We start from the raw sequence: 23,095 nt of genomic DNA, 5'->3' as shown, positions 1-23,095 counted from the left end.
CCACAGTGGTTAACTGTTCTAACTGCCAGCAGAGGGCCGGCTAGCACTGCTCAATACACAATGAGAAGCCTACCACAGAATCTCACCAGACGTTAGTTTCAGTTTTCAAAGCATTTTTTTAATTAGTTTCGGTTTTACATGAGGGAACAATAAAAAAACCCACATACGTGATCAACAGTACATAGCTTACGTTGTGCCCTGGTTTGAAAGTCGTATGTCAAGGTTCAGGCTGTAGGGCAGAGCTGATGGCTCTTAAAGCAGGCACATCCAGCACTAAGCCAGACTGAGTTCAGCAGTTCCCTCCTTGGTCTCAAAAGTTGGTGTGAGTATGTAGCTAAAGAAACTCCTCACAAAACGAAACAAACCTGATACATGTTTTGCATAGTTACATTTACGTCAGGAAAACCCATCATCTCTGGGATTTGTTTTTCTTGAGCCTTTGGGCTGAAGTAACTCAGATTGCTGCCATTCAGTGCTCAGAGCACCCAGCCATTCCAGATCCCTTCAGTTTCTTTCGGTACCATTTCTTAACCTTTCATTCCTCCTACAGTAATACACTGTTCCAGGCATCCACTGCCTCCCTTTGGCTACTCCTGTTTATTTTCTTTAGCTTCTCTCTCCTCTTCACCCACTTACACTCTCGTCAGTTATTCTTCTCAACATCTCTGGGCCCTTTCTCATCCTCACCCATCCCGACTTCCTCTCTGATAAAGAGAAAATACCACATTCTTCTCAATACACCCAACTGCCATTATTAGCTGGAATGCTGCCTCTGAATCCTTTACAAGCATTCACCTCTGAGGTCCTGATTCATTCCGTATTTACATGTGGTCGTAACCTCAATAATTCAGTGGTTTGACGTGCAGAGTAAATGGTGAAAATCCAATCCGCTGACTTGAATCGGCTCAAAAGAAAACAGAACTGACAGAAGGGAGCGGAATGAGAGATTACAATCTCAGTGCAGTAGCACACTACTAACCCTAACCCTTCTCTCCAGCTCTCTCTGTTTATTTCCTGGTGTGGAGCTAAACGTTTTCACACAGCATCCTCTCACTGCCACACTCTGCTGTTACAGGAATATTCAATGAGTTTGATGGCATTTTGCTTCTTTAGCCCCTTGGCACAGGACTGTCTCCCATGCGTTACATGGGAGGCATATAAACGACTCCCCTCCTCCCACACTGGTTCCAACAGGTAGGAGGCAGATCTTGGTGCTCAGCTCTCCTTGAAAAGGATTTAGCAGAGAGCAATGGAAACTGAGACAGTCAGTATGTAACTGCACATACGCTCTAGCGTGGCTTAGGCTTCTCTAAGTTAAAGCACTGCAGAGGAAAATACTTCATCAAATAAAGCTCTATACGTTCTGAGATAAGCTAGTGCTCATGGGAAGTGCTAGGTTAATAACTGCGGAAAGTGCAGCCTTCTGCACAACCAAAGAACATAGACAAGCAGTGGTGCAGGCGTCTCTGATCTGCCTGCAGCTGTACAAGTGCCACTGCAGGGAAGGGCCGATGAGTCCCTGCTTTGATCCTGTGCTGCTGTTTTGTACAAGGATAGCAGTTCTGGAGCTGATGGCTGCGGTCTGAGCACCAGTCAGTCACAAACGACTACTAACACTGCCTTGGCTTGACACGCTGTAAAAAATGGCTACCAGTTTGAACAACTTTATTTCTCCCCTTTAGTAAATTGTGTATCATCATCCTTGAGGTAGACAACCAGAGATATTCCAATACGCTTTCCCCGCACCTTTCAGTATCACATATTTCAAGTAATAAAACTCCTATTTCCAAACACCGTGGCTATCAATTCCACTTTTGCCTGCAGCATCATCCATAACTGTGTCACGTCTCGAATAAGCTCTTCTGTGTTAACATTTGGCGCTTTACATTCTCAAAGCATGTCCAGAAATGAGCTAAATGATGACTGCATCAAACCCTACGATTTAATCACACAATGTCTGCGTAGTTTTATGGCCAAGTTACATGCCCCTGAGAAGAAAGTCTATGCAGAAACACTGGCACCGATAACACTAGTGGATGCAGCTTTATTTTGATGCAATTAGCATAGGAAGCACCTGAAATTATTTATATTTTCTCTTTATAATAGATTAACTCTTTGGATATTTTCATAACTATATTCAGAATACATTTGTTAATATCCATTTTTGGAAAGATTATATTTACATACAAATACATGAAGGCTTGTTGCTAGAAGAGCAAGCAAGGAAGAAAAGATGGTGCCGAATCCTGTGGCTTATGTACACGGGTAGTGCCTTTAAATCAACTCACACGAGTGTGGGTCCCTTGGTTGAGTAAAAGTTCCAAGTTCTGCTCTGTATTCCATATACGTTTAAGACAAACTACTACTTCAACTGTTTGTACAAATACGCTCTACAGTAACTGTGTCTATTGGCTCAGGCTTCCAGCCCTGAGAGAAACACAAAGTCTGTTCCCTGCCTTTTGTAAGATCTGCCTCACGTGGCTGCAGGAAAAAACACCCATTCTCTGCCACAGGACACGGCCCCTCTGCACCCTGAATTCATCAGGCCCCTTCATGAACACTCGCTCTTTCTCTGATGGTAAGACTCACACAAGCAAGTCTTCATGGAACAATAATGACTTGCTTAAAATACATAACAAGCTAAAAAACAATTCAAAACAGATTCCAATTTGCCATCCAACCTGTGTTTTTAGATCTACGTAGAGATGTTGCTGTCTAAAAAAGAGGCTTCAGTTTGAGATGATAACGTTACATTATCTGTAATAAAAGGAACTGCACTCACTGGAGTACAGGAGCTTGTTATACTGGATACATTCTTCATTAAACTTGCTCTCTCCTAACACTATGAATACAGTCTTTGCTTGCGATGTGTTTGAGAAGACGAGCTAAATGTGTTTACAAGATTTTGACAGGAAAATAGAACTCTTTCTTTCTCTGCAAGAATATGAATTTTGATAATATTGACAAGATTTTTGTAGGTAAAAAGTGCAAATTCATACGTACTGCCTCCAAGCATTTTACACAGCGAGCTGCAGGGCAAACATTTCAAAGCATCCTTCGTTTTGATGTGATTTACCAGTTGAACAGCACATTCTGACCAAGAGTCATGAAGTAAATTTGACTGCTGCCTCCTGATTGTACAGATGCAAAGAACACCTAGAAAGAGGGGGGAAAAAAGGTAGGCTGCTGTCAGATTACATTTACAACAGTGTTTTTACCCATGCAGAGTCTCAAGTATAAAGATACATAAATCACAACTCCATTTTGATTCCATGAAGAACTTTTAAAAATGAAACAGGGCTTGTGCTACAGCTAGGATACATCTATGGTATATTTCTACTTGGAAATACTGTCTGTATTTGCTGTCACCTTTGAAATCAGTGAAAACGACGTGGAAAGCAGCTGTAACCACATGTGGATAATCCACAGTGACTGCTTTGTGGGCTCACTGTCCACATTTGCTTTGGTTGGGAAGGTCATGCTAAGGTAAGAAATAACCCATGAAAATATGCAGTCAAAACATTAAATGGTCTTAGTCTCATAGTTGAGAATGGCTTGTTTTTTGTTTCAATCATAACACCGCAGTCATCTCTGTACCTTGTCATTTCTTTCACATAGAAACTTTAGCTTCTGTGCTTTCTTGTGCATAAATACTCCTTCCAGGTTCCCTGTTTCCACAGAGCGCAGTTCAATTGCCTTCTCTCCCCAGCCCATGACCTGATTAGATTGAAGGTAAGCTATAAAAAGAAAAGAAACAGATCTGGTAAGTTAAAAAATGCCAACAATATACTTGTTACTATTCGTACACTGTTTCTAAATCCTAGCTTACAATGCAGAGCTTGAAAGGAGACTAGCAGCGGTGCTGTAAAGCAGGAGCTGCTGAGGGTGCAGCGAGGGAAGCCTGTCCCTGGGGATGCTACTGGCACATTCATATTTGAAAAGCAATTCTGGCCAGAATTTCTAAGTTTCCTAATTGTAAGCTTTATTTTATTTTTTTCCTTTTCTGTATCTCTATTTCTTAGTATTTCTAATGTCCCTGTTCTAGCTGTACTATTGCCCTTTGTTTTAACTCCTCTACAGAAGAGTGAGCACAGTACTACAGGTAACCAAAGCAAGATTCCATCCCCTTCCTCTTCATCTCACTCAAGAGAACTGGAACCTTTATTTCTTTTTCCTGCAAACATTTCTTTTTGTGCTGCAGATTTGAGGAATGAGTGCTATAAGGCCATGGAAATTAGCAATTTATCAGCTGAAAAAACTGATTCTCGCCTTGTTCCTGTCAATACAGATCTGAAACATTTCTGTTTGATAACAATAGATTCTGGATAATTTTTCAGTTTACACAGAATCTCCCAGGAAGAGCAACTGATTTTCAGTTTCTCAGACTTATTTTGCAATCTACATTTACTTAAAATACACATTGTTATATATTTTAGAATGACAAAGCGTGGGGAGAAAGCTGTGAAGGGCATCTTGTGTAACCTCCCTGTCAGAGCAGGGCTAAACTAGACAAGGTTACTGAGGATCTTCTCCAGTTATGTTTTCAAGGGTATTTATTTCACTTTATTTATTAAACTAGACCAGGCTGCTCAGGTCCCCATCCAGCCTGGCCTTGAACACCTCCAAAGATGGGGCATCCACAGCCTCTCTGTGCAGCCTGTTCCAGCACCTCACCACTCGGTAAAGAATTTCCCCTTGACATCTGACCTAAATCTTCCCTCCTTCACCATAAAACCATTTCCTCTTGTCCTGCCATTACCTACCCTTTCAAAGAGTTGGCTCCCCTCTTGTTTGTAGGCTCCCTTTAGATACTGAAAGGCTGCAATGAGGTCACCCCACAGCCTTCTCTTCTTCAGGCTGAACAAGCCCAGCTCCCTCAGCCTGTCTTCATAGGGAAAGTGCTCCAGCCCTCCTCTGGACCCTGTAGACTAAGGTGCCATTTTTTTGTGTCCTTTCAGCTACTACCTTCCCATCATTTGTTTTTGAAGATACTGCACATAACACAAGAAGAAACTCGAGCACTGTGGAAGCATACTGTGTTATTCCCTTTGAATCCAGCAGTTAAATGAGATGAGGATAGCGCTGAAGGAGTTAACATCACAGAGTTCAAATTAGGCACAGTTTCAACAGGAGACCTCTGACTATTGTATGTACTGGCTTCCATGGTACAAAACACATTATTTATGCTCTAGATAGCCAATGCTTAGAAATTATTCTTGCTCAGCTATGAATTGTTTTTTTATTAGTCTGAGATTTGTGGCACTCTGAGATGGTCTAGATGGAATGTGTGCATCTGACTGTGTTTTTAGCTTCAGTGGGTAGCGCCTGCCTGCCCTACATTTTTAATGCAAGCACTGTCTGTTTCTTACAGCCTTGCAATAAAGTAGACTTAGACCATAAAAGTAAAGATGATACAATGTAATACATCTGCTGTTTTTTGCAACCACAGACGATGTGTTCATATTTTCAGGCTTAGCTTTTAAATACAGCAGACACACCACACAGTTGGGCTATGATTCTGAAGGGTGGGACATTAAGGGGGGCGTAAACAATTGTATATATATATAACTGTTTATATACAATATAAACAGCATGAAGATATTCTGTGGCTACCCACTTTAGTATGTACGTCCAACATCAAAGAGCTAATCCACTCATAATTCTCCTTATCTTTTTACTCTGTGAAATCTGCACTCAAGTTGTCAGTACCTTATGTCTGTATCGGCTGTATCAGTGCCCTTGGCAGACATCAACTTGATATCATCCTTGCAGCTCTCAGTAATGGCTTAGGCAGGCTGTGCTACAACATCTAGGTCATCCAAGATAGAAGGCCTTGGATGACTGGGTCACTCATCCCTATGGCGGAATCAAGAGGATTTTTTTCTCAAATTGCATCTGTAGACATATATGCCAACAGAAAGACCTCATTTGTGGAGCTGTCCACACATAAGGACCAGTGTATACATGGAAATTAATTTGGAGAGTAGCAGATTGTGAATTCAAAGTTCAGTGCTGAGTCTTGATATTCTTCCCGTGTGAGAGCACTTACCCTAAAATACAAATGTGTCGTGTGGAATGAACTGCCAACAGATGAGATGCTCAGACTAAAGTCTACTTATTCTGGAATGAAAGCTACTATATTGTAAGCAAGTTTGGAATAGTTGTTTTGAGTCCACTTTCTACCTCAACAAGCTTTATATCAAAATATCCTCTGCTTCCAGCTGTTAAAACTGAAGTATGTTTGTATTACGGTGCAAGATTGTACTGGTTTCCAGCAATCCTAGGCAGAGAGAGCTGCTCATGTCCTTTGGATAGCTTGGCAATATACCAGTTCAGACCAGTGTGCCAGCACTGATTAAACATTGGAGCAATGCCCGAGTCTCCCCTGCCTCACTTACATTACCACATATGCAAAAGACCTACAGTTGTGCCTGAGCTGTGGTTCTAGTTACACCATCTATACCAGCATTACTCCCTGGAGATCAAAGAATATACACCATAAAGGCAGTTTAGGGAGATGGGATCAAAATCAGTCTCTTAACATCATGAAAGCATTAAGATTGCTCTAAAACTGGGGCAAGACCACCTACTTGGTGTTTCCTGTTTACGCTGTGTGTTTAGCATTAGGCTGAGGAGAGCCCCCGCTCATGGAAGTGACTGCTTCAAGGGGAAATGGTTGAGGGAGGCAGAAAAGGTGAGGAAACAACTGAGCCGTATGGAAGCCATTAGCTTCTATGAAGTGCCACTGATGTGAGCTAATGATCTCTTGCTCTCACACTCTCACATCAGCAGCATGGGGTAGTCTGAGAAATGCCCTTTGTATCACAGAGCCAGCACAAGTACTGCTAGAACCTTACTTCCCTCCTTAAGCTTTTCATTTTTGTTTTTTTCCCTTCAGAAATCCCCCTTCTGATCTAATGCACTGAATGTGACTCACTGCCCTGAGCAGTTATTACTGATTTATCTGTGCATGAGAGCAAAATCAGGCCAGCTTTTAGCAAAATAACAGAAAGTCAGGATTTTCTGATTAGTATTACAGAAGTAGGGCAGGAAAGGACCTTAATGCACCTTCTCTTCCATCCTTCTCTCTTACACCGCACCGGTATTGCTTCTGATGGCTGTTTGTCTCACTTGACCTTAAAAGCCTCTGATGATGGAGACTCATAACATTCCCCAGGTAACTGATTCCGAATCAGCCAAGAAGTTTGAAATGAACAAACTGAATATGAATGAAAAGATTCTGACCCGTTTTAGGTATGCCTGCATCGTTACTTCAAATCCCATTTTATGGAGTACATTGATGTACTGAATTCATTTTTGGAGAGTCAGCATATGCACGTGTGAAATTCAGAGCAAAGAAAAACCTCTTTCTGAACTTTGCTCTTCTATACACGTTAGAGAAAATTGCTTCAGGCAAGTTTGCAGCTGGGCAGAATGGCCAGTGACTCTGCTGACAGTGAAAGACAGCAGCTATCACAGAGCATACAGATCTTAAAACAAAGTCCTTCTTTACTTCTAATGAGTCATCGGCCCTTCAGCCAAATCCCATGTGCTGTATGGAATCATGATTTCTATTAAGTCCTTCCTCTTTAGGAAAAGCCAGAAATGTGGTCAGGGTGAAGGGCTGCTTGTTTGTGTGCTTCTTTGCTGGAAAAGCTGGGCAGGAGATGTGAGCACCAAAAAGCATTCAGCCAGAAGCAGGTATTTTCTGAGCATGAGTCAGACAGCAAGTATTCCTAGATCTGCTAAGGATAATTGACAGGGCACTGATCCAGTAATACAACCAGCGTTTGGTAGCATAGTTTCTTCACATAAAGTCCCTCTTGTTTTAATACGTACCCAGCAAAGGAAATCAGAACTTCTATTGGTTCCCCACTCTTTTGGAGTACCTGGTTTTGTGCCATCCCTGTAAATAATTTGTTATTCACACAAAAGAGCAGCAAGTGTTCCCAAATCTTATTCACTTGATGTTTCTTAAACCCTTTGTAAGTCTTGTTTTATAGAAAGAAAACATAACAGCTCTATTTATATTTAGCCCTGCATATATGAAATGTCTTTCAGATTAAATGTGGATAGAGTACTTCTACAACTTTAATTTCCCAATGGATTTGAGTTTCCTCTCTCCAATTTCTTATTAACAGATAGGTCATAGAGGTCCCAATTTGAAGACTGTGAGAGCAAGCTATATTTAGTTTCCCTGCCCTAAATCGCTCAGTTATAATATGGGGTTTTTATTTATCTATTTAGTAGTTAAGATGCACTAGAGAAGTTTTAGCTCAAAATAATTAAACTAAGACCTGGACAAGGAGCCATTCGTTTACTCAGCACTGCTAACCTTCCCATATTATATATACATTGAACTAATCCTCTCCTACCTCAGTAGGATGTTTTATTGCACCTATCCTATCCACATGTCCCCAGATGGGATGCCATCCCCTCTGCTGGTGGCCATCTCCAACAGTTCACATACAAGACTCCCAATACAGTAAAATTCACAGGACGGGGTACTACCTCCAACCACTATCTGTAGGACTGCTCCAGAATACTGTGCCATAAGTGTCTGGGTAATTTTGTACTGATGGCTTTCTGTGCAGACGAGTATCTTAGTGATAGAATAAAAATGGCTGCACGTATGCGTGCAGAGTGCCCACATAGCACTCTTTCTCTTACGATGTAAACAATCTCAAGAAACTTAAGATTATCACAGCTATGCAGATGCAGACAGAGTAATGAACTGGCACAGATGATGACATGCTCAGCTGGCCCAAAGCGGTGATGCTTTATTCACTTCAAGGCAAGGAAGCTGATGCTGAAGTGGAGGCAGTGTGACTCCCAGGCACAAGAATGCCTGACAAGCCTGTCTCACATCTCTGTGGGTTTGATGATTCAGTACTTCCAGCAGTGGCAGTACAAGGGACTTAAGCTCCCTCTGGTCCTCTGCTGCCGTATTCCTGCAGACTGTTCAGCTGAAGTAAGAAAGCTCTGAGGGCAGTCAGGGCCCAGTGTCACAAAATGCATATTTCTAACTAGGAGTCAGAAATATAGGCACCCATTCTTGCAACATCTCCCTTTCTCAAGCATGATGTAAAAAAGCCCTTTGTTCCTTTGAAATGCTTTGGCTAATTATCTAGCAACAGGGACCAGCTTGCTACTTTTATTAAGGCTTAAGGAAGAAGTTCCCCAAATGAAATTCATCTGTAATTCCTCAGTGCATCTTTCGGTTATGTTCGGTACTTTGCTCTAGAACTCTTCCTCCTCTTCCTGAGTAATTGCTCTTTGATTACTGATTATTTCTTATGGTATGTCTAACATTAATTCGGAAGGGGTGTAAAATATAATTTATACGTGTGACTATTAGATATTCATATGAAAAACAGTGAACTGACTTGATAGATTTTAGTTATCTCCCACAGCTCCAGATATGGGCTGAAAAGCAGAAATAGGCAAATCCGGAGGAAGGAAATACTATACAGTCAGCTCATGACTTCACACCTCATTCTGGGAAGTGAAGCAGTTTTGGTGCTGAATTTGATTCTAACAGCGCAGAAACAGCAAGTTCCCTTGTAGCAGTCTGTGCTCCAGTGACTGGTTTCATGCTCTCACTACTGTTAAAACTCTCCACAGATGACAGACCTTCTATTGACTCAGGGGTGTTACTCTACTGACTGCAATGAGCTTTTCCTAAAAGCACCCAGCTAGAAGTGAAAGGGAGAAAAGCGAACATTCTCCATGTTCCACTACAGCATCCAGTTCTTGGCAAGCTAATAATTTGCTTCTGAACAATCTAAATGTCTTGGGCTTTGTTGTTTGTTTGTATGTTTGTTTTAAGATACAGGAGAACCGCAGCGAGCCAGAAAAGGAATTAAAAGCAACAAATAATAATAACAAAAATCTGCCTGTGTTGTTCTTGGTTTTCCTCACACAGATAAGGGGAAGCCCTCTGGGGAAAGTGAAACAAACAGCTGTCCTGGCTGCAATTACAGTGAGAACCTCCTCCTCCAGAGTCACTGAAAATGGAGAGATTGAGAATCTTTTAGAAATACCCTGTGATAAAATTAAGGGGCCATTTGACAGCGGTTACAAACATTTCCAATAACCCACCTTTCTACCGTGGTGAATTGTTACATAAAATGCTATGGGCTGTGACACAGGCCCTTTCCTGTATCTGTGATTCACATAATTCTCTCTGTGGAAACTTGTGGTAGGCTGCACCCTCAGCAAAGCCTGGCTGCATAATACAGGAATGATGCAATAAACAGTATGACAAGAGTACAGACTGTGATCCACATGAGAAAACCCTACTGCAGTCACTGGCTGCCTCAGCATAAACACACCTAAATCTCTTCACTATTCAGATACCCGGTTTACTCAGAAGCTGCTTTATGTGCCATATAACCACTCTGCTATAGATAGAATGTCATAAAGAACTCAGGTTTCATGCAGCAGAATCTTACGCTTAATAAAGTGCTGTTTTTCATACGTACCTACAGATGCTGGCATTTCTCCCCACTGCAAAACGGTTTCCTTTGTGAAATGCCCATATATATCAATGTAGATGCCTTCATCTTCGTAGGCGAGTAGAAGTTCCATTCCACTGGTGTTAGGGAGGATGATAATGGCATGTGGGCGAATAGTTCCCTGGATCTAGGATCATATTTTACTATGATTGATATCAGATATCAGAAAGCAGACTGCAGGTTGAGCGATAACATCGATCTAAGTAGCTTAGCAGAGCAATAAAAAGAACTGCTTCATGGAAAGTGAAAGAGACACCTGTTTTCAGAAGGGCTGTAGAGTTTAGCCTCTGAAATGGGTTTTCTACTCCTTCCCCCTCTCCAGATATTATAGTAGGTTTGCAAACAGATCAATGTTGAATATTTATATTTACCAGTATTCATTGGTTTCAAGACGCCACTGAGACACAAAAATACTTATTCATTCACAAAGTGCCTGCATCATATACATAGAAGAAAGGTAAAATAAATTTGAATTCAGTTATTTCAGAAGCACAAAAACTTCCACATTACAGGAGATCAGCGCTTTCACTTTCCATCCTACTTCCCTATCTCCAAAAGACCTGTAAATTTAACAATATTTACAGCAAGCTGAAAAGTTACCTGGACCTTTTAAACACAAGCTGCTCTACATCCTTCACTTCCAACATTCCTCACTACCAGTAGTTCCTTCTTTAATGCTGTTAAGCATACGTATTCTGCATGCCACAAGAAACAGTGCATGTCACTCACACCATGTATTTTAACAGCTGTTGGATGCACCAGGGTCTCTCCCACAAGCCAGTGCACATCCCAGGTGAGAAAACAAATGGCTAAGCATACAGCTATGGAGGTGGGGGGTTTACGAAAGCATTTTTGAAACAAGGAGAGCCTTAACATCAGTAAGAAAGCAATTCTGTTTTTTAAAGCACTACTCAAAACAGGATGTTAATTACAGAGAAAATTAAACCACTGCAATGATCACTTTTTTTTAATAGGAAGCACACGACTGGAGTTTCAACATCATTTTCACAAGCCAGCAACACAAAGATCTTTTTCTGCAAGCACGCACATTTACACATGCCGTAAGGGCACAAAGAACAGTAAAGAAGCACTGAAGCTGTACTTGCCAAACTGAACACACTCAGGCCAACCACTTGACTCCGTGCCTCCGCAACAACTATCCGTAACACTAGAACGGGTATCCAGAGCCGCAGAGCAATTTTAATGCGTTGGCTTGGTACTCGCATGAGCGATCGGAGCAGGTAAGAGATGGAGAAAGAGGTGGGGAACCAGGAAAAGAGGCTACCAGAAAGCAAGAGTATCTGAAGTCAGCCTGCTGAAGTCTGCTCTGCTGCCACCACAAAGCTCCGGTAGAAAATTATCCACTCTATAAGATGCTCTTTGAGATAATAAAACACTGGAAAAGTTAGAGCTACGGTAGTAGCAGATTTATTTCAGGTCTGTAATTCTAAAGGGAAAATATATTTTTAGTACACGCTAATTTCTGGTTGAAGAGCACACAGGAATGGAGCCGTTCTTAAAGCTGCCCCACATATTAAGGACATTCACCTGGGAAATCTCCCTCCTCACATACATAATTACATCTGCAGCCTGTTGAAAAGCTGAAGCCCCTAAGAAGCTTCATTTTTTTCTTTGCCTTTCATATCTTGGGCAATTACGCTGATGATCTTCTTGACAAGTCATTATTCATCTCACTTAGCAACCAACTTGCAGGGTGGCACGCAGGCCTCATGCTTAGATTTATAATCTGATGTGAATTTTCCGTGGTTGCACAGGTAAGAAAGCTTCTAATTGTTGAATTAAGTAAACCAGCTAACAAGACAAATAAGCCCCTTAAAAACCAAACAGCACAAGCTTTGTAGCAGGTGGTTCAGCAGACTGTTTGGAACAGCCAGAAGAGTTACTTTTTCAGCTACAAGAACTTTATAAGCAATCATCGTCAGAGATAGACAGGGACCATCAGAAACGCAGGCGTGACAGGACTGGACTGTCACTTGGCAGGGCGACGGAGTGAGCAAGTGGCTTGCCAGGAAGGTGTGGGTTTTGGTTTGCTTTAAAAACCCTGGGCTGGAGGTTGCATGTGGAATAAAAAGGTCCAAAGCACAGGCTGCCACACACAGATCTGGGGTGACATCTCCCCAAACCTCTTTAGTTGCTGAAGGTCTTCTTGCCTCGGGATACAAGTAGGCAGTGGCACCCATTAGCTATCACTCTACCCACACAGAGCTCTGTTGACCAGGGAAGCTTTCAGGCAAGCACAGGAGTTCCCTGTTTGGGAGTTTCCCATTAGACTGGAGCCATGGAAACCTGCTAGCTTTTTTTTTTCATCCCCCATGTTTCTGTGGCTTTAGAGACCCATAACATTAAAATGAACTATCTAGACTGGCTAAAAAAAATAACAAAAAAAAAATCCCAAGAAACAAAACCAAAACCAGTACAAACTTTATACTCCACAGCCCCACATTCAGTTCAACAGAGGAATTACTTCAAGTTAGGTTTTAGCATCATCTAAGCGAACAGGTACACCATGCAGTATATGCACATAAACCTTCATGCTGTCTTCTGCTGAATGAGAAAATCCTGCATTCTTTGGATGAAAGGAATTTTCATGGACAACCAACCAGCAAGAAAACCAGCAAATTTATTTTGTCTGGAAGTTGAATTTCTGCAAAGTCATAACTGAAAAGCAAACCACATTTTGGACACTGAGATCAAATTGGTAATCATGTAAAATGAACGCAAGCTTCCTCCGTGATAAAGAAATGCACAGGTGCACCTGTATACTCATGTGATTAACTTGTACCCAGCTCCTCTACTTACAGGTACTCTTTTGCACACAGGTAACATGCTGGTAGTGGATCAAGATTTAAATACATTGCAACAGTCTTTTTAAACAGGCCAAATTTCAGCCTGTTTCAGTGTAGTGTAATCAGCTTGTTGTCAAGACAGAAAAGAACTCTGGCAGACTGTTAAAGTCACCTAATTCATGGAGATACTGTTTTGTCTTTGCATGCTTTAAAGAAGTCCTGAATTTCCAAGATTAATTGATTAAAAATAGTAGTGTCCACACAACAAGCTTTATGAACTTAAACCATTAAAAACAGATATTCTAAATCCAAGAAAAGCCCTATAACAGAACTTCACTATTATGAAATCATATGAAAAGTTGATTTCTATTGCCTGGTATACAATAATTATTCTCTTACCCTGTGTTTTGAAACACAGCAGACCGCTTAACCAGATTATCAGCAATACACAGCCCAAAGTGCAGAGACATTTATGTAATTTCTTGGAGCAACTTACGTGTGTTGGAAGGTAGAGGTCATACACAGATCCAGAGTCCACATCAATAGCGTGAAAGCCTACCAGAGAGCCATAGATCACTTTTAATCTTTGTCCATTTTCAACAGTCAGGTCAACTGACAGAGGTTTGTGATGAAGTGAGGTAAAGGACTGGAAGAAGAAAAAAGACAATAAAGCTCTTTGTTAGAGATCAACATACATAATCTTAAGAATTTTCAGAACAGAAAGGTCTCCTATTTTTCCTACACGAACGGGTTATATTTAAGGAGTTAAGTATGGATCATCCATTGAGTAGCAAAGAGAGCTAGATGGTTCACTTCTGTTTTGAAAGAATCCAGATTCTAGAAACGGACTAGGCAAAAATTAGGCTAAGTGCTGTTTTTGTTAAATTTCCTCCTCCTCTGAGGGAAATCAGCATCAGCTTTGTGAATTCAAATGAACATCTTGGCACTGCACTGAAATGAGATGTTCACATGCAACAGAATCGTGACTGTGACAGTTTTATGCCTGCCATCTCCAATGTATGTCAAATGAGCTATATTACCCTTAAAAGAACATCCGTTTTATCTTTAACTAGAAATAAATGTTATACAATGCAACAAAAAGCAAAGAGGAGATAAAAGATGGTGGTACCTCTGAACCAAAGTGAAGTTTCACTTACCTTAAAAGCCATGAATTTGTGATAAGGCTTTGGAGCCCAGGCATAAACCTCCACTGAGCTTTTCAAAGCAATTACAAGGAATTTGATTCTCTCATACTTTACTGTAATACAAGAAGAACAATTCCTTAGGTATCAGACAGACTCTCAAATTAAAGACCATCTCATCTAATGAAATAATTTCAGTGGATTATTGGTAGAGGTAGACACTATCCATCAAGGGAAACTAATGGATTCTGGACACTGGTGTTTAATGTCAGCAGTGAAATACCCGACTGCACACCCGTACTTCATTTACTCTTACTAAAGCAAGATGACTCTTAGCAGTATTTACATATTGCTTCTCATATAAATATTTCTCTCACTAGCCAGAAGAAAAAGGTATTGACCCTGCAGCAAAGTCAAATTTACTTTCCAAATGTGAACACACACCGATGTTGCTGGTTGTGACTAAGCTACTTTAGGAGGCATGGTGACTGCGGGTGAATGATTTTGTTACACTCTGCAGGCTGCATTTCCTTTTCTTGGACTAAATCTGTGTGTTAGCGTGGGTGAAGGAATCTCATGTTTCGGAGATGAGCGAGCCTTTACAAGAAATGAGTAATTTTTCGTAGTTGGTTAAGCTCATGTTGGGCCTATCAAGAACAAACAAAGAATCATGAATTGGAAATTAAGGTATCCTTCACTCTGCCAGAGGCAAGCGTTCGGTCTGCTAGGGTATCACAAAGCATTCTCCATGTTACACTGACTGTCTGTGTGGCAGCGATTTACAGAAGATGGAGGCATTATACTCTTGAGATAAGGTGTGTTGCTGCTTACAACATACCAACACACAAAACAACCCATCCTTTCCTTTCTTTAGCAAGATAAATGGCTGTAAAAGCATATGTGAACACATAAGAAGGTCCAACAACAGGTAAACAACAGCGCCTTTGTCAAAGCAATGACACTGGTTTGTCATAACCACGAATGTTTGCCTAATTTTAGAATAATAGTTTTTTTAAAAGAACACCAAACCCAGAAACGAGCAACTGAAGTGGAACATGTGGTGTTCAGCTCTGACCACACAAAGGAAACAACACATCTGTTGAGTATTCTTTCTTGGGTTTAACCCTTACCGCTTTTAATGAGATGTAAAAGCAAAGAAATGTCAAGCAAAGCATTTATGAGAGTCACCCACCTCACTGTCTCCTGCACTTGTCTGTATCATTTCTCTCTTTGATTCTGAACAAAAACACCACTTTCATGTACCGTATCTCTAAGCAAAACTTGTGCTATACATTACCCCCTCTCACACAGTTAAATGACAGAAACAATCACAATACTGATTGCTCATCTTCAAGAATGAACTGTTCGAAAGCAGAATAAAAGCAAGACAATACTTCAGCTGCTGTAGTACCATTTCCAGTGGGTAAGTTTCAACAATGGTATATTTAGGTTATTTAAGAACTAGACACTAGACTAGTGGAGACTAGGTCTGGGACATCCAATCTCATCTATCTATGGACATCCAACAAATACAATTTACAAGCACTTTATTACTCCAGTTTACTAGCGGCTTCTCAGGGCCAACAGGGAAGCAGATGCACAGAAGTGGAAAACATCAGTCTAATTAAAGTCTTAAGTAACAATAGTATTTCTAAACTGAGGTGAATAGTGCTGGTATTCCCTTCTTCCAGCTTTCAGAAGACAAAGCCATAGCACCATATGCAAGGAGAGACGTTATCTGGACTGACAGGGAGCAAAGCATCTGCCGTGTAAAACAAGGAGGTTTAAAAGAAGTCAGCCCAATGCGATTTTGAAACACAGATGAAGTAAAACACCAGTGGCATGGGATGCAAAGGGATGATTAAGCAGCTGTCCAAGGAAAGAACAAAAATGACCTTACCAACTTTGTAGTGTACACAGCCTTCCAGGTCACCCACAGACACCCAGCCTTGTCGCTTCTCCACCTCTGGATCATTGCGCAGTATCTTATTTCTCAGCCATGACAGGTAATAGACTCTCAACTTATTCTTCTTCCCTGGGGTTTGAAAATGAATAAATACATAAAATGAATGAAGATGTAACAGTTCACTGAGGCACAAAATCTCCTCCACATTAAAAAAAAACAACAACAAACCACAACAAACCAACAACCAAAGCACCTGGAGTTTTGTGACCTAGAGTACAGCAGTTCTTTGTGCCTCGCCATAGTGAGAGAAAAGCCCAGCAGAACAAAGGAAAAGCCTGGTGTTGGTAGGATCCTGGGCTTTTGACCCTCAGGAGTGAACTGGTACACAAGTAATGCTATAGCATTTGGCACATGTGCACCTGTGACTCATGCTTCATGTAAGATGTTAGTATCTGACTCAAATCCTTCCCCCAGGCCAAAGAAGAGTTCTTTGAAGATGCATGTATTATCAGAGATAATCACATTGTCTAGCATTGTCTCTCTGATGTTAAGGAAGGAACATAGATATGACATACTGTAGGTATTTTGAATCAGTAACTCTTTAATTTCTATTTAACTGACTGTCCTCATTACAGGTAACTATTTTCCTTTGGATGCCTTTCAGGATGAGAATTACTTTGTCATCTTTTATCTCAGTCGTCTATTGCTTTGGTTTGTAAGTAAGATCCACAGCAGTCCAGGATCAAAGGCTAGTCTAAAGAACCATGTCACAAGTGACTAAATGGCCGTGCAGGACAAATAGCTCTCACCATCACCTCCTGCAGTGAGTCTGGACTGTAGAAAAGTGGCAGCCATTCCCTGTTGGACCTTAGTTTAGGGCTTTGTTTTGAACTCTTTTAAGGCTACTCTCAAATGCAGGCAATAGGGGCCTAAGAATCTTGAAGGGGTGAGTCCAAGCTTTTCATCAGCACAGGCTGAAGGTGCTACTCCCTTCACTGTTACCAATGCTTTCACAGTATCTACCAGTCTTCTGTTCCTGTTCATACATTGCACTAGCCATAGAATGAGGTTGTTTAATTACATTCTAACAGAATTGCACTTAGATGCTCACAGATGTGAACAGACTAACAAACTATAACTTGTTGAGAACCAGTTCATTTTAAGAAGATGAAACACTGTGTAACCTCCTGGAAACCATTTTACACATTAAATGGATAATGAAATATCCCAGAGTCTCATGTGAATCTGAAAAGAGATTTTAAGTGTTAAAAATTCAAGAGAGCTTTCCTATTAACAAGAATAACTATCCTGTGATTTTCTGTAAGAGGAAATTCCTCAACCTAGTTTATAACCTAGTTCTTCTCTAATTGCTTCCAACCCAACGCAGGTCAGATACTTTTAGACACTGAACTAACCTGATATAGTAATTAGCACATTGAGTCCTTCCAGAACATCCATTTGCTGGAATCGTCTCCTTGTAATCAGTGAATAAACTCTTCCTTGCCCACTTCTGTCCAGAAGCCACAATCCATTCTCTGTTCCCACCAGTAAATTTACTCCTGTTGATACAGAAAAGAACACGGCCTAGATCACCTAATGATTCCAAAGACAAGTGTTAGTTATTTTTTAGAATTGATTTTTACTTAGCCCTAATAATGGTAGCTAATATTTTCCCCTTGCTCTGTGAATGACCTCCTAGAAAAATGAAAGGGAATAAAACAGTCTCACCATTACGATTTTAACCCAGCAAAACATTTATGTGCTCATGTTATCTGAAGCATGGGCAGTTCCACCAAAATCAATATTGATTTAAAAATAAATAATAATAATAATAAAAAAAATACAAGTCACCTGACCTTCTCAGCACTGTAATGGAATGTAAAGGAATAAATATATCTGAAATTCAATTGCTCCCAGGGAAGTGAAGGCTCCAGTAGGCTGCTAACATCAGAGGATGCACCCTGTACAACTGCTTCACCTGCATGACAGCCACCTTTCCTAATCAGCAGGTTCTAAAGAAATGACAAAGGTTTTGGGCTGTCGCAACCAAACTTCTCTGCTGGCTATGCTTTGATGAATACCTGGTACTCTTCATCCTCAATGCACAGTCATTTACAGGCCATGTTACGTAACTCTGATCCTAATTTAAAATCTTGGACTCCTGCAAAACTATACTATGCAAAACTCGTGAAGCTATAAACTCAAAATCTACATTTTTGTTGGATAATGTTTCACCTACTTCATTTTCCATTCTAGAGTCAAAGTGATGATGAGTGAAAGTCTGGGTGAGACCTATAGAATGCATCTGTTCTTCACAGGTAGACAGATGGCTGAAACAACTTGAGAGCTCAGCTACAGGGAGAGCAGGACTAGGTCAATAGTTGCTGAAAAATGGTCTGACTGCACTGATCTTGGTGTCATGCCATGTGATGCTGTCCCTGTAAAAATGGACATTCAACAAGCTTCTAAGTCCTGACTGAGAAAACCAATGAAGTCAGGCTTTTGGAATGGTTGATTCCTGACCTGTTTCAGTCTGCGGTGGCTAAAATTTGGAGAGAGAAAAGTTCTTGGAATCTCTGGTTTGACTAACTTCCACCAGTCAGGTTTATGCATGATTAGCTGTACTGATATGTGGATAAGACAGTATCATGAGCCCTTTTTGCTTAACATTACCATTTGCAACTTTTGGCTCTCACAGCAAGCACACTTTCAGTTTCAGAAGGCTGCTGCCTTCCCTCTATATGCATGCCCAAGCACTTCTGAGCTTACCCCACAAAGCAGCACAAAGCACTTCTGAGTTGAATTTCTTCTTATATTTACGAATTTCTGGACTGTCGCTCTGTGGGCGGATATTTGTTGGGTTAACATTGACAACAGAACCCTTCCTTGCATTTTCTCTCCTGACAGGCTCAGGTTTGGCACTAGATGCTGGAAAAGAAGACATGCAGAGTCATAAAAAACGCAAATGTTTGGCTACATTTCACATTTGACCTGTACATGGAAGAATGAAACAAGTCCAGAGAGGTAAGAAAACACACTTGGGGAGCATTACATAACCAGAGAGAAGACCACACATACAGAAAACTTGCACATTCCTGAGCAAGTGAGGTGGAGCTGAGCAAACTGCATCTGGGAGAAGGGCAGAAGCAAGACACTAATTCATAGTAATGTGGAGTGTAAGTTTCTGCAGGTGTTGTTAACAGTTTTATTACTGCCAAGCAATCATGTTCTCCACACCCTTCGCCTTATCCATCTCCCCTCCAAAAAAAAGAAAAGAAAAAAAAAGAAGTCAGGAATGAGATTTTGTAAAGAATACTCACAGGAACTACAGGGAGGTCCTACCGGGCTGGTAGGAGGGGTGATTGGCAGAAGTCGAGGATCTATGAATGAAGTGAATGATGTTGTAGATGATGTGCTGCTCTTTGAAGGTGTGCTTTCAGAGGATGGGGTCTACAATGAAACACAAGAGCTGCTTCAGGAAGATGTCACTAGGGAGCAGACCACACACAGCAATGCAGGTGCCTCTGAGGTTCAGATGAAATGGCGTGTGACATAATTAGATGTGATGAGCATGCTTAGAGCAGTAGATAGATGGTAGAAATCAAGTGACGAGAAGAAGCCTGAGCTGGGAGTCCTGTCAACATTTTGATCTGTCACTGCACTGCAATGAAGTAACTGGTCCCCAAAGAACTTCCACACACATTTATCACTCCCTGCTGTCTTTGTCTGCAATAGGGCACTGCAAGGAACAAGCTGTTGCTTCAGATAAGGCAGCTCAGGGTGTGAGCTCACAGTGAGCTGTGAACTGCTTCCAGTGCCACAGTTCTTTGCAGCAGAGCCCCCTGTGCTCACAGTGGTATCAGAGCTCTTCTCAAGGCATGCCACTCTGGTCTGTTCCTTCTGCAGTCACCTGGCACTGGGATAGAAAGCAACCCACAGACATGGCATGCTGTGCTACTGATGTAGGCAGGGAAGAGAGCACAGTACAGGCCCCTCTAGCTTGTGGGAAGGGGGAAAGTGGAAAGAGGGACAAAAGCGTTGAATAACAAAGGTTGATATGGAAATAAAGGTTTCTTATCAGTCCTCTAGATAAAACTCTTAGAGAAAATAAGGGGTGTGGTGGAAAATCTTCCTGTAGAAAGATACAGGATAGATAAATGTAAATGGCACTCAATGACTCCCGTGGGCTGGAGGGAAATGGTGGTACAATTCATTCATTCTATACATGTATCTCATACCTTACTCAGAGATTTGTTCTGAGGTTCCTGGTTAGTCAGTGGCACTTTTGGTGGATTCACAGCAGCATTTGAAATTTGGCTTTGCTGGAGAAGATCAGGCAGGAGATAGTTCTGGTTGTTTAAGCTCCAGAGGCCTTCTTGAGTGCTTGAAATTTGTTTCCCTAAAACCTGATCCTGCACATGAGAAAACACAGGTAAAGTCCACCAGTTTTGTGGCAATTTACTTTTCCTATCTGTGAAATGGGAATACACCCAGAAATATGTGGGAAATGCCCTGAGGTTGAGATCAAATCTTATCACTGTAGTTTTTGTTTTCAGCCACAAAGAACGGTGTTCTTCTTTGTCCGTCTTCATCTTTCCTGCACTATTTATCATGGGAAAATCCACATATCTTAAGGTCTCTGCTACAAACTACAGACAGGAAAAAACCTAAACATGGCATATAAGAGGATGTGTATTTTTGCTAAGCCTATGGGGAAGGATGAAGGGTTTTCCCCTCTTTCAGCAGTATTTAAAGAAGTAAGAGGTACTTCTCTTTAAATTGGGATAAAGAAGGTCCAGATTTTCACTAATAGCAACAAAGCACACTGGCTATAACTAACAGCATTGCTTTCTGCAACCTACCCAGCGCCTTTCACAAAATATGTTGACATCAGAAACTATGACCGGGTCAATAACAAGGACAAATAAGAGGTGCAATTTTGTACTGAGATGTAAGCGTGCTTGTAGGAAGCACAAAACCTGAAACAGTACACAATTTTTCAAGGCTTATAGCTATAATTTAAAATGACAGAGCAGGATTTCAGAGCAAAAAATGCTGCCAAGGAGAAATGGATGCTGTGCTTATCACATACATTAACAACATGACTCCCCACACCGTACCCACCCCTTACAAATGGCCAAATTACCTTCTGTTCTGCGACGGTGCTTTGGGGTTTCAGTTCAATCCCATCTGGTACTCTCGTCCTTGAGAAATCTGCCACTCTGCTGCTCAGCAGTTGCCTGGTAACAAACTCCAATTAATGAACAGAACTACTTCAGGGAGAAACAAAAACAAAACAAAACAAGATCACACACACACATACACAAGGACAAAACAAATGCACAAAGCCCTTTCGTATATACAAATTCAAATCTTGAGCCACCCTGCTCTCTTAAAAGCCAGCAATGGCCACACACGGGGCAAGCACTGCTGCCAGAACCTGCTTCATTCTGCATCCCCACTGCACAGTGATGCACTGAGCAGGAGCACAGAGACAGAATGGGGGCCACAAACCCATGGAGTCCAGTACCTTCCACAGCAACCAGAAGCAGGTACTGACAGAAACAGTGAGACCATGGCAAGCACCTCCCATGACATGCTTTGTGCATGCAGTTCTAAGCTTTTTCACCCAGGTGGAACTGCCTCAAATGCTCTGGCCACACTTCTGTGCTTTTCCATTCCACACCTTATTTATTCCATTTATTAATGTACATTCCTTTATTTATCACTGTGATGCATGGAAGTACAGTAGGTTTCTACCCAGCACAGTAGCTGGCACCATTTCTTTAAGGGACTGCAGAGAGAAGACACAAACAACACATGCAGATTTCCAAAGGCAGCAAGACACCTTCAAGTCATTACTGCATACAGGGATATAAAACACAAACACTTAAGCAGCAAAAGTCATTACTACAAGGCAAATCTGTATATTTTTGTAGTCTTTCTAAGGTCTAGGATGACTTCTATGACCTACAGTGAATAGAACTTTTTAGAGTGGTAAAGTGGTTAGGAAGAGGAGCAGTAAGAAAATAAGGCATTATAATACAAATACAGATTTTTCAGGTTTACTGCAATATTTCTTTTCCTTCCTCATTCTCAGTTTTGAAAATGCACTTCTGAAATGCAAGTCAGGAGCAATATGTGGGTGCAAAAGCTCTGCCTTCTTTAGAGCAGTTCAGTAGTAAGGACTGGTATCAGGCTAATGCTGCAGCTTGCCAGCAGCGCTACAGATCTGTGCATCTCCTCCTGAAGACTGACAAAACTCTGAGTGCAATTGTGTCCCATCCTAGAGAGCTTGCTGGGATAGTGATGCACTTTGAAGTAAATCTTAGAACTCTTTAAACTGAAGCTCCTTTGCTAGGAAATTATTAGTTTTGTTCATTAATACTACAAAATAATTGTGTGTGCTCTTCCAGGCTGCAGGGTTGACTGACTGATCACCTCGGCCTAGTAAGAGATTCACACTCCATTATTTCACAGCGGAATACACATTTTGCATGACAGGTAAAACACCACAAGATGTCAGTCACAAAATCATCAAGACAAACTGGAAGGATAGAGAGAAACAGTTTGTGCGAGATCAGCTTGGTGGAAGCCACAGCACACGTACAATAACTGCAGCCATTGTGCAAAATAACATGAAAAACAGCAAATTTTATAGAAACCCTCTTTATAAGTAGTGCAGGTGAAATTATCAGCTTTCTGGTGGTAATTATTCCCACT

At 41.2% G+C, this 23,095-nt stretch overlaps 1 protein-coding gene across 3 annotated transcripts in view; it reads right to left on the bottom strand.

The window, feature by feature from the left end:
- Positions 1 to 96: 96 nt before the first annotated feature.
- Positions 97 to 23,095, bottom strand: part of NRK (Nik related kinase) — an 80,043-nt gene continuing 57,044 nt past the window's right edge. For all 3 annotated transcript variants that reach the window (XM_015860734.3, XM_015860736.3, XM_015860735.3), the window contains exons 21-31: positions 21,519 to 21,612; positions 20,611 to 20,784; positions 19,693 to 19,822; positions 19,142 to 19,300; positions 17,788 to 17,931; positions 16,367 to 16,501; positions 14,482 to 14,582; positions 13,821 to 13,970; positions 10,485 to 10,644; positions 3,598 to 3,737; positions 97 to 3,156 (exon numbers count right to left, since the gene is read on the bottom strand). In XM_015860734.3, coding sequence (XP_015716220.2) covers positions 3,073 to 3,156; positions 3,598 to 3,737; positions 10,485 to 10,644; positions 13,821 to 13,970; positions 14,482 to 14,582; positions 16,367 to 16,501; positions 17,788 to 17,931; positions 19,142 to 19,300; positions 19,693 to 19,822; positions 20,611 to 20,784; positions 21,519 to 21,612 — 1,471 coding nt within the window. In that variant the 3' untranslated portion in view covers positions 97 to 3,072. The remainder of the gene's footprint in view (positions 3,157 to 3,597; positions 3,738 to 10,484; positions 10,645 to 13,820; positions 13,971 to 14,481; positions 14,583 to 16,366; positions 16,502 to 17,787; positions 17,932 to 19,141; positions 19,301 to 19,692; positions 19,823 to 20,610; positions 20,785 to 21,518; positions 21,613 to 23,095) is intronic.

Source organism: Coturnix japonica, chromosome 4, assembly GCF_054131305.1.
Source record: "Coturnix japonica strain WE chromosome 4, WE-NBRP24, whole genome shotgun sequence".
Classification (NCBI taxonomy): Eukaryota; Metazoa; Chordata; class Aves; order Galliformes; family Phasianidae; genus Coturnix; species Coturnix japonica.
This window is presented reverse-complemented; position numbering and strand designations above follow the sequence as displayed.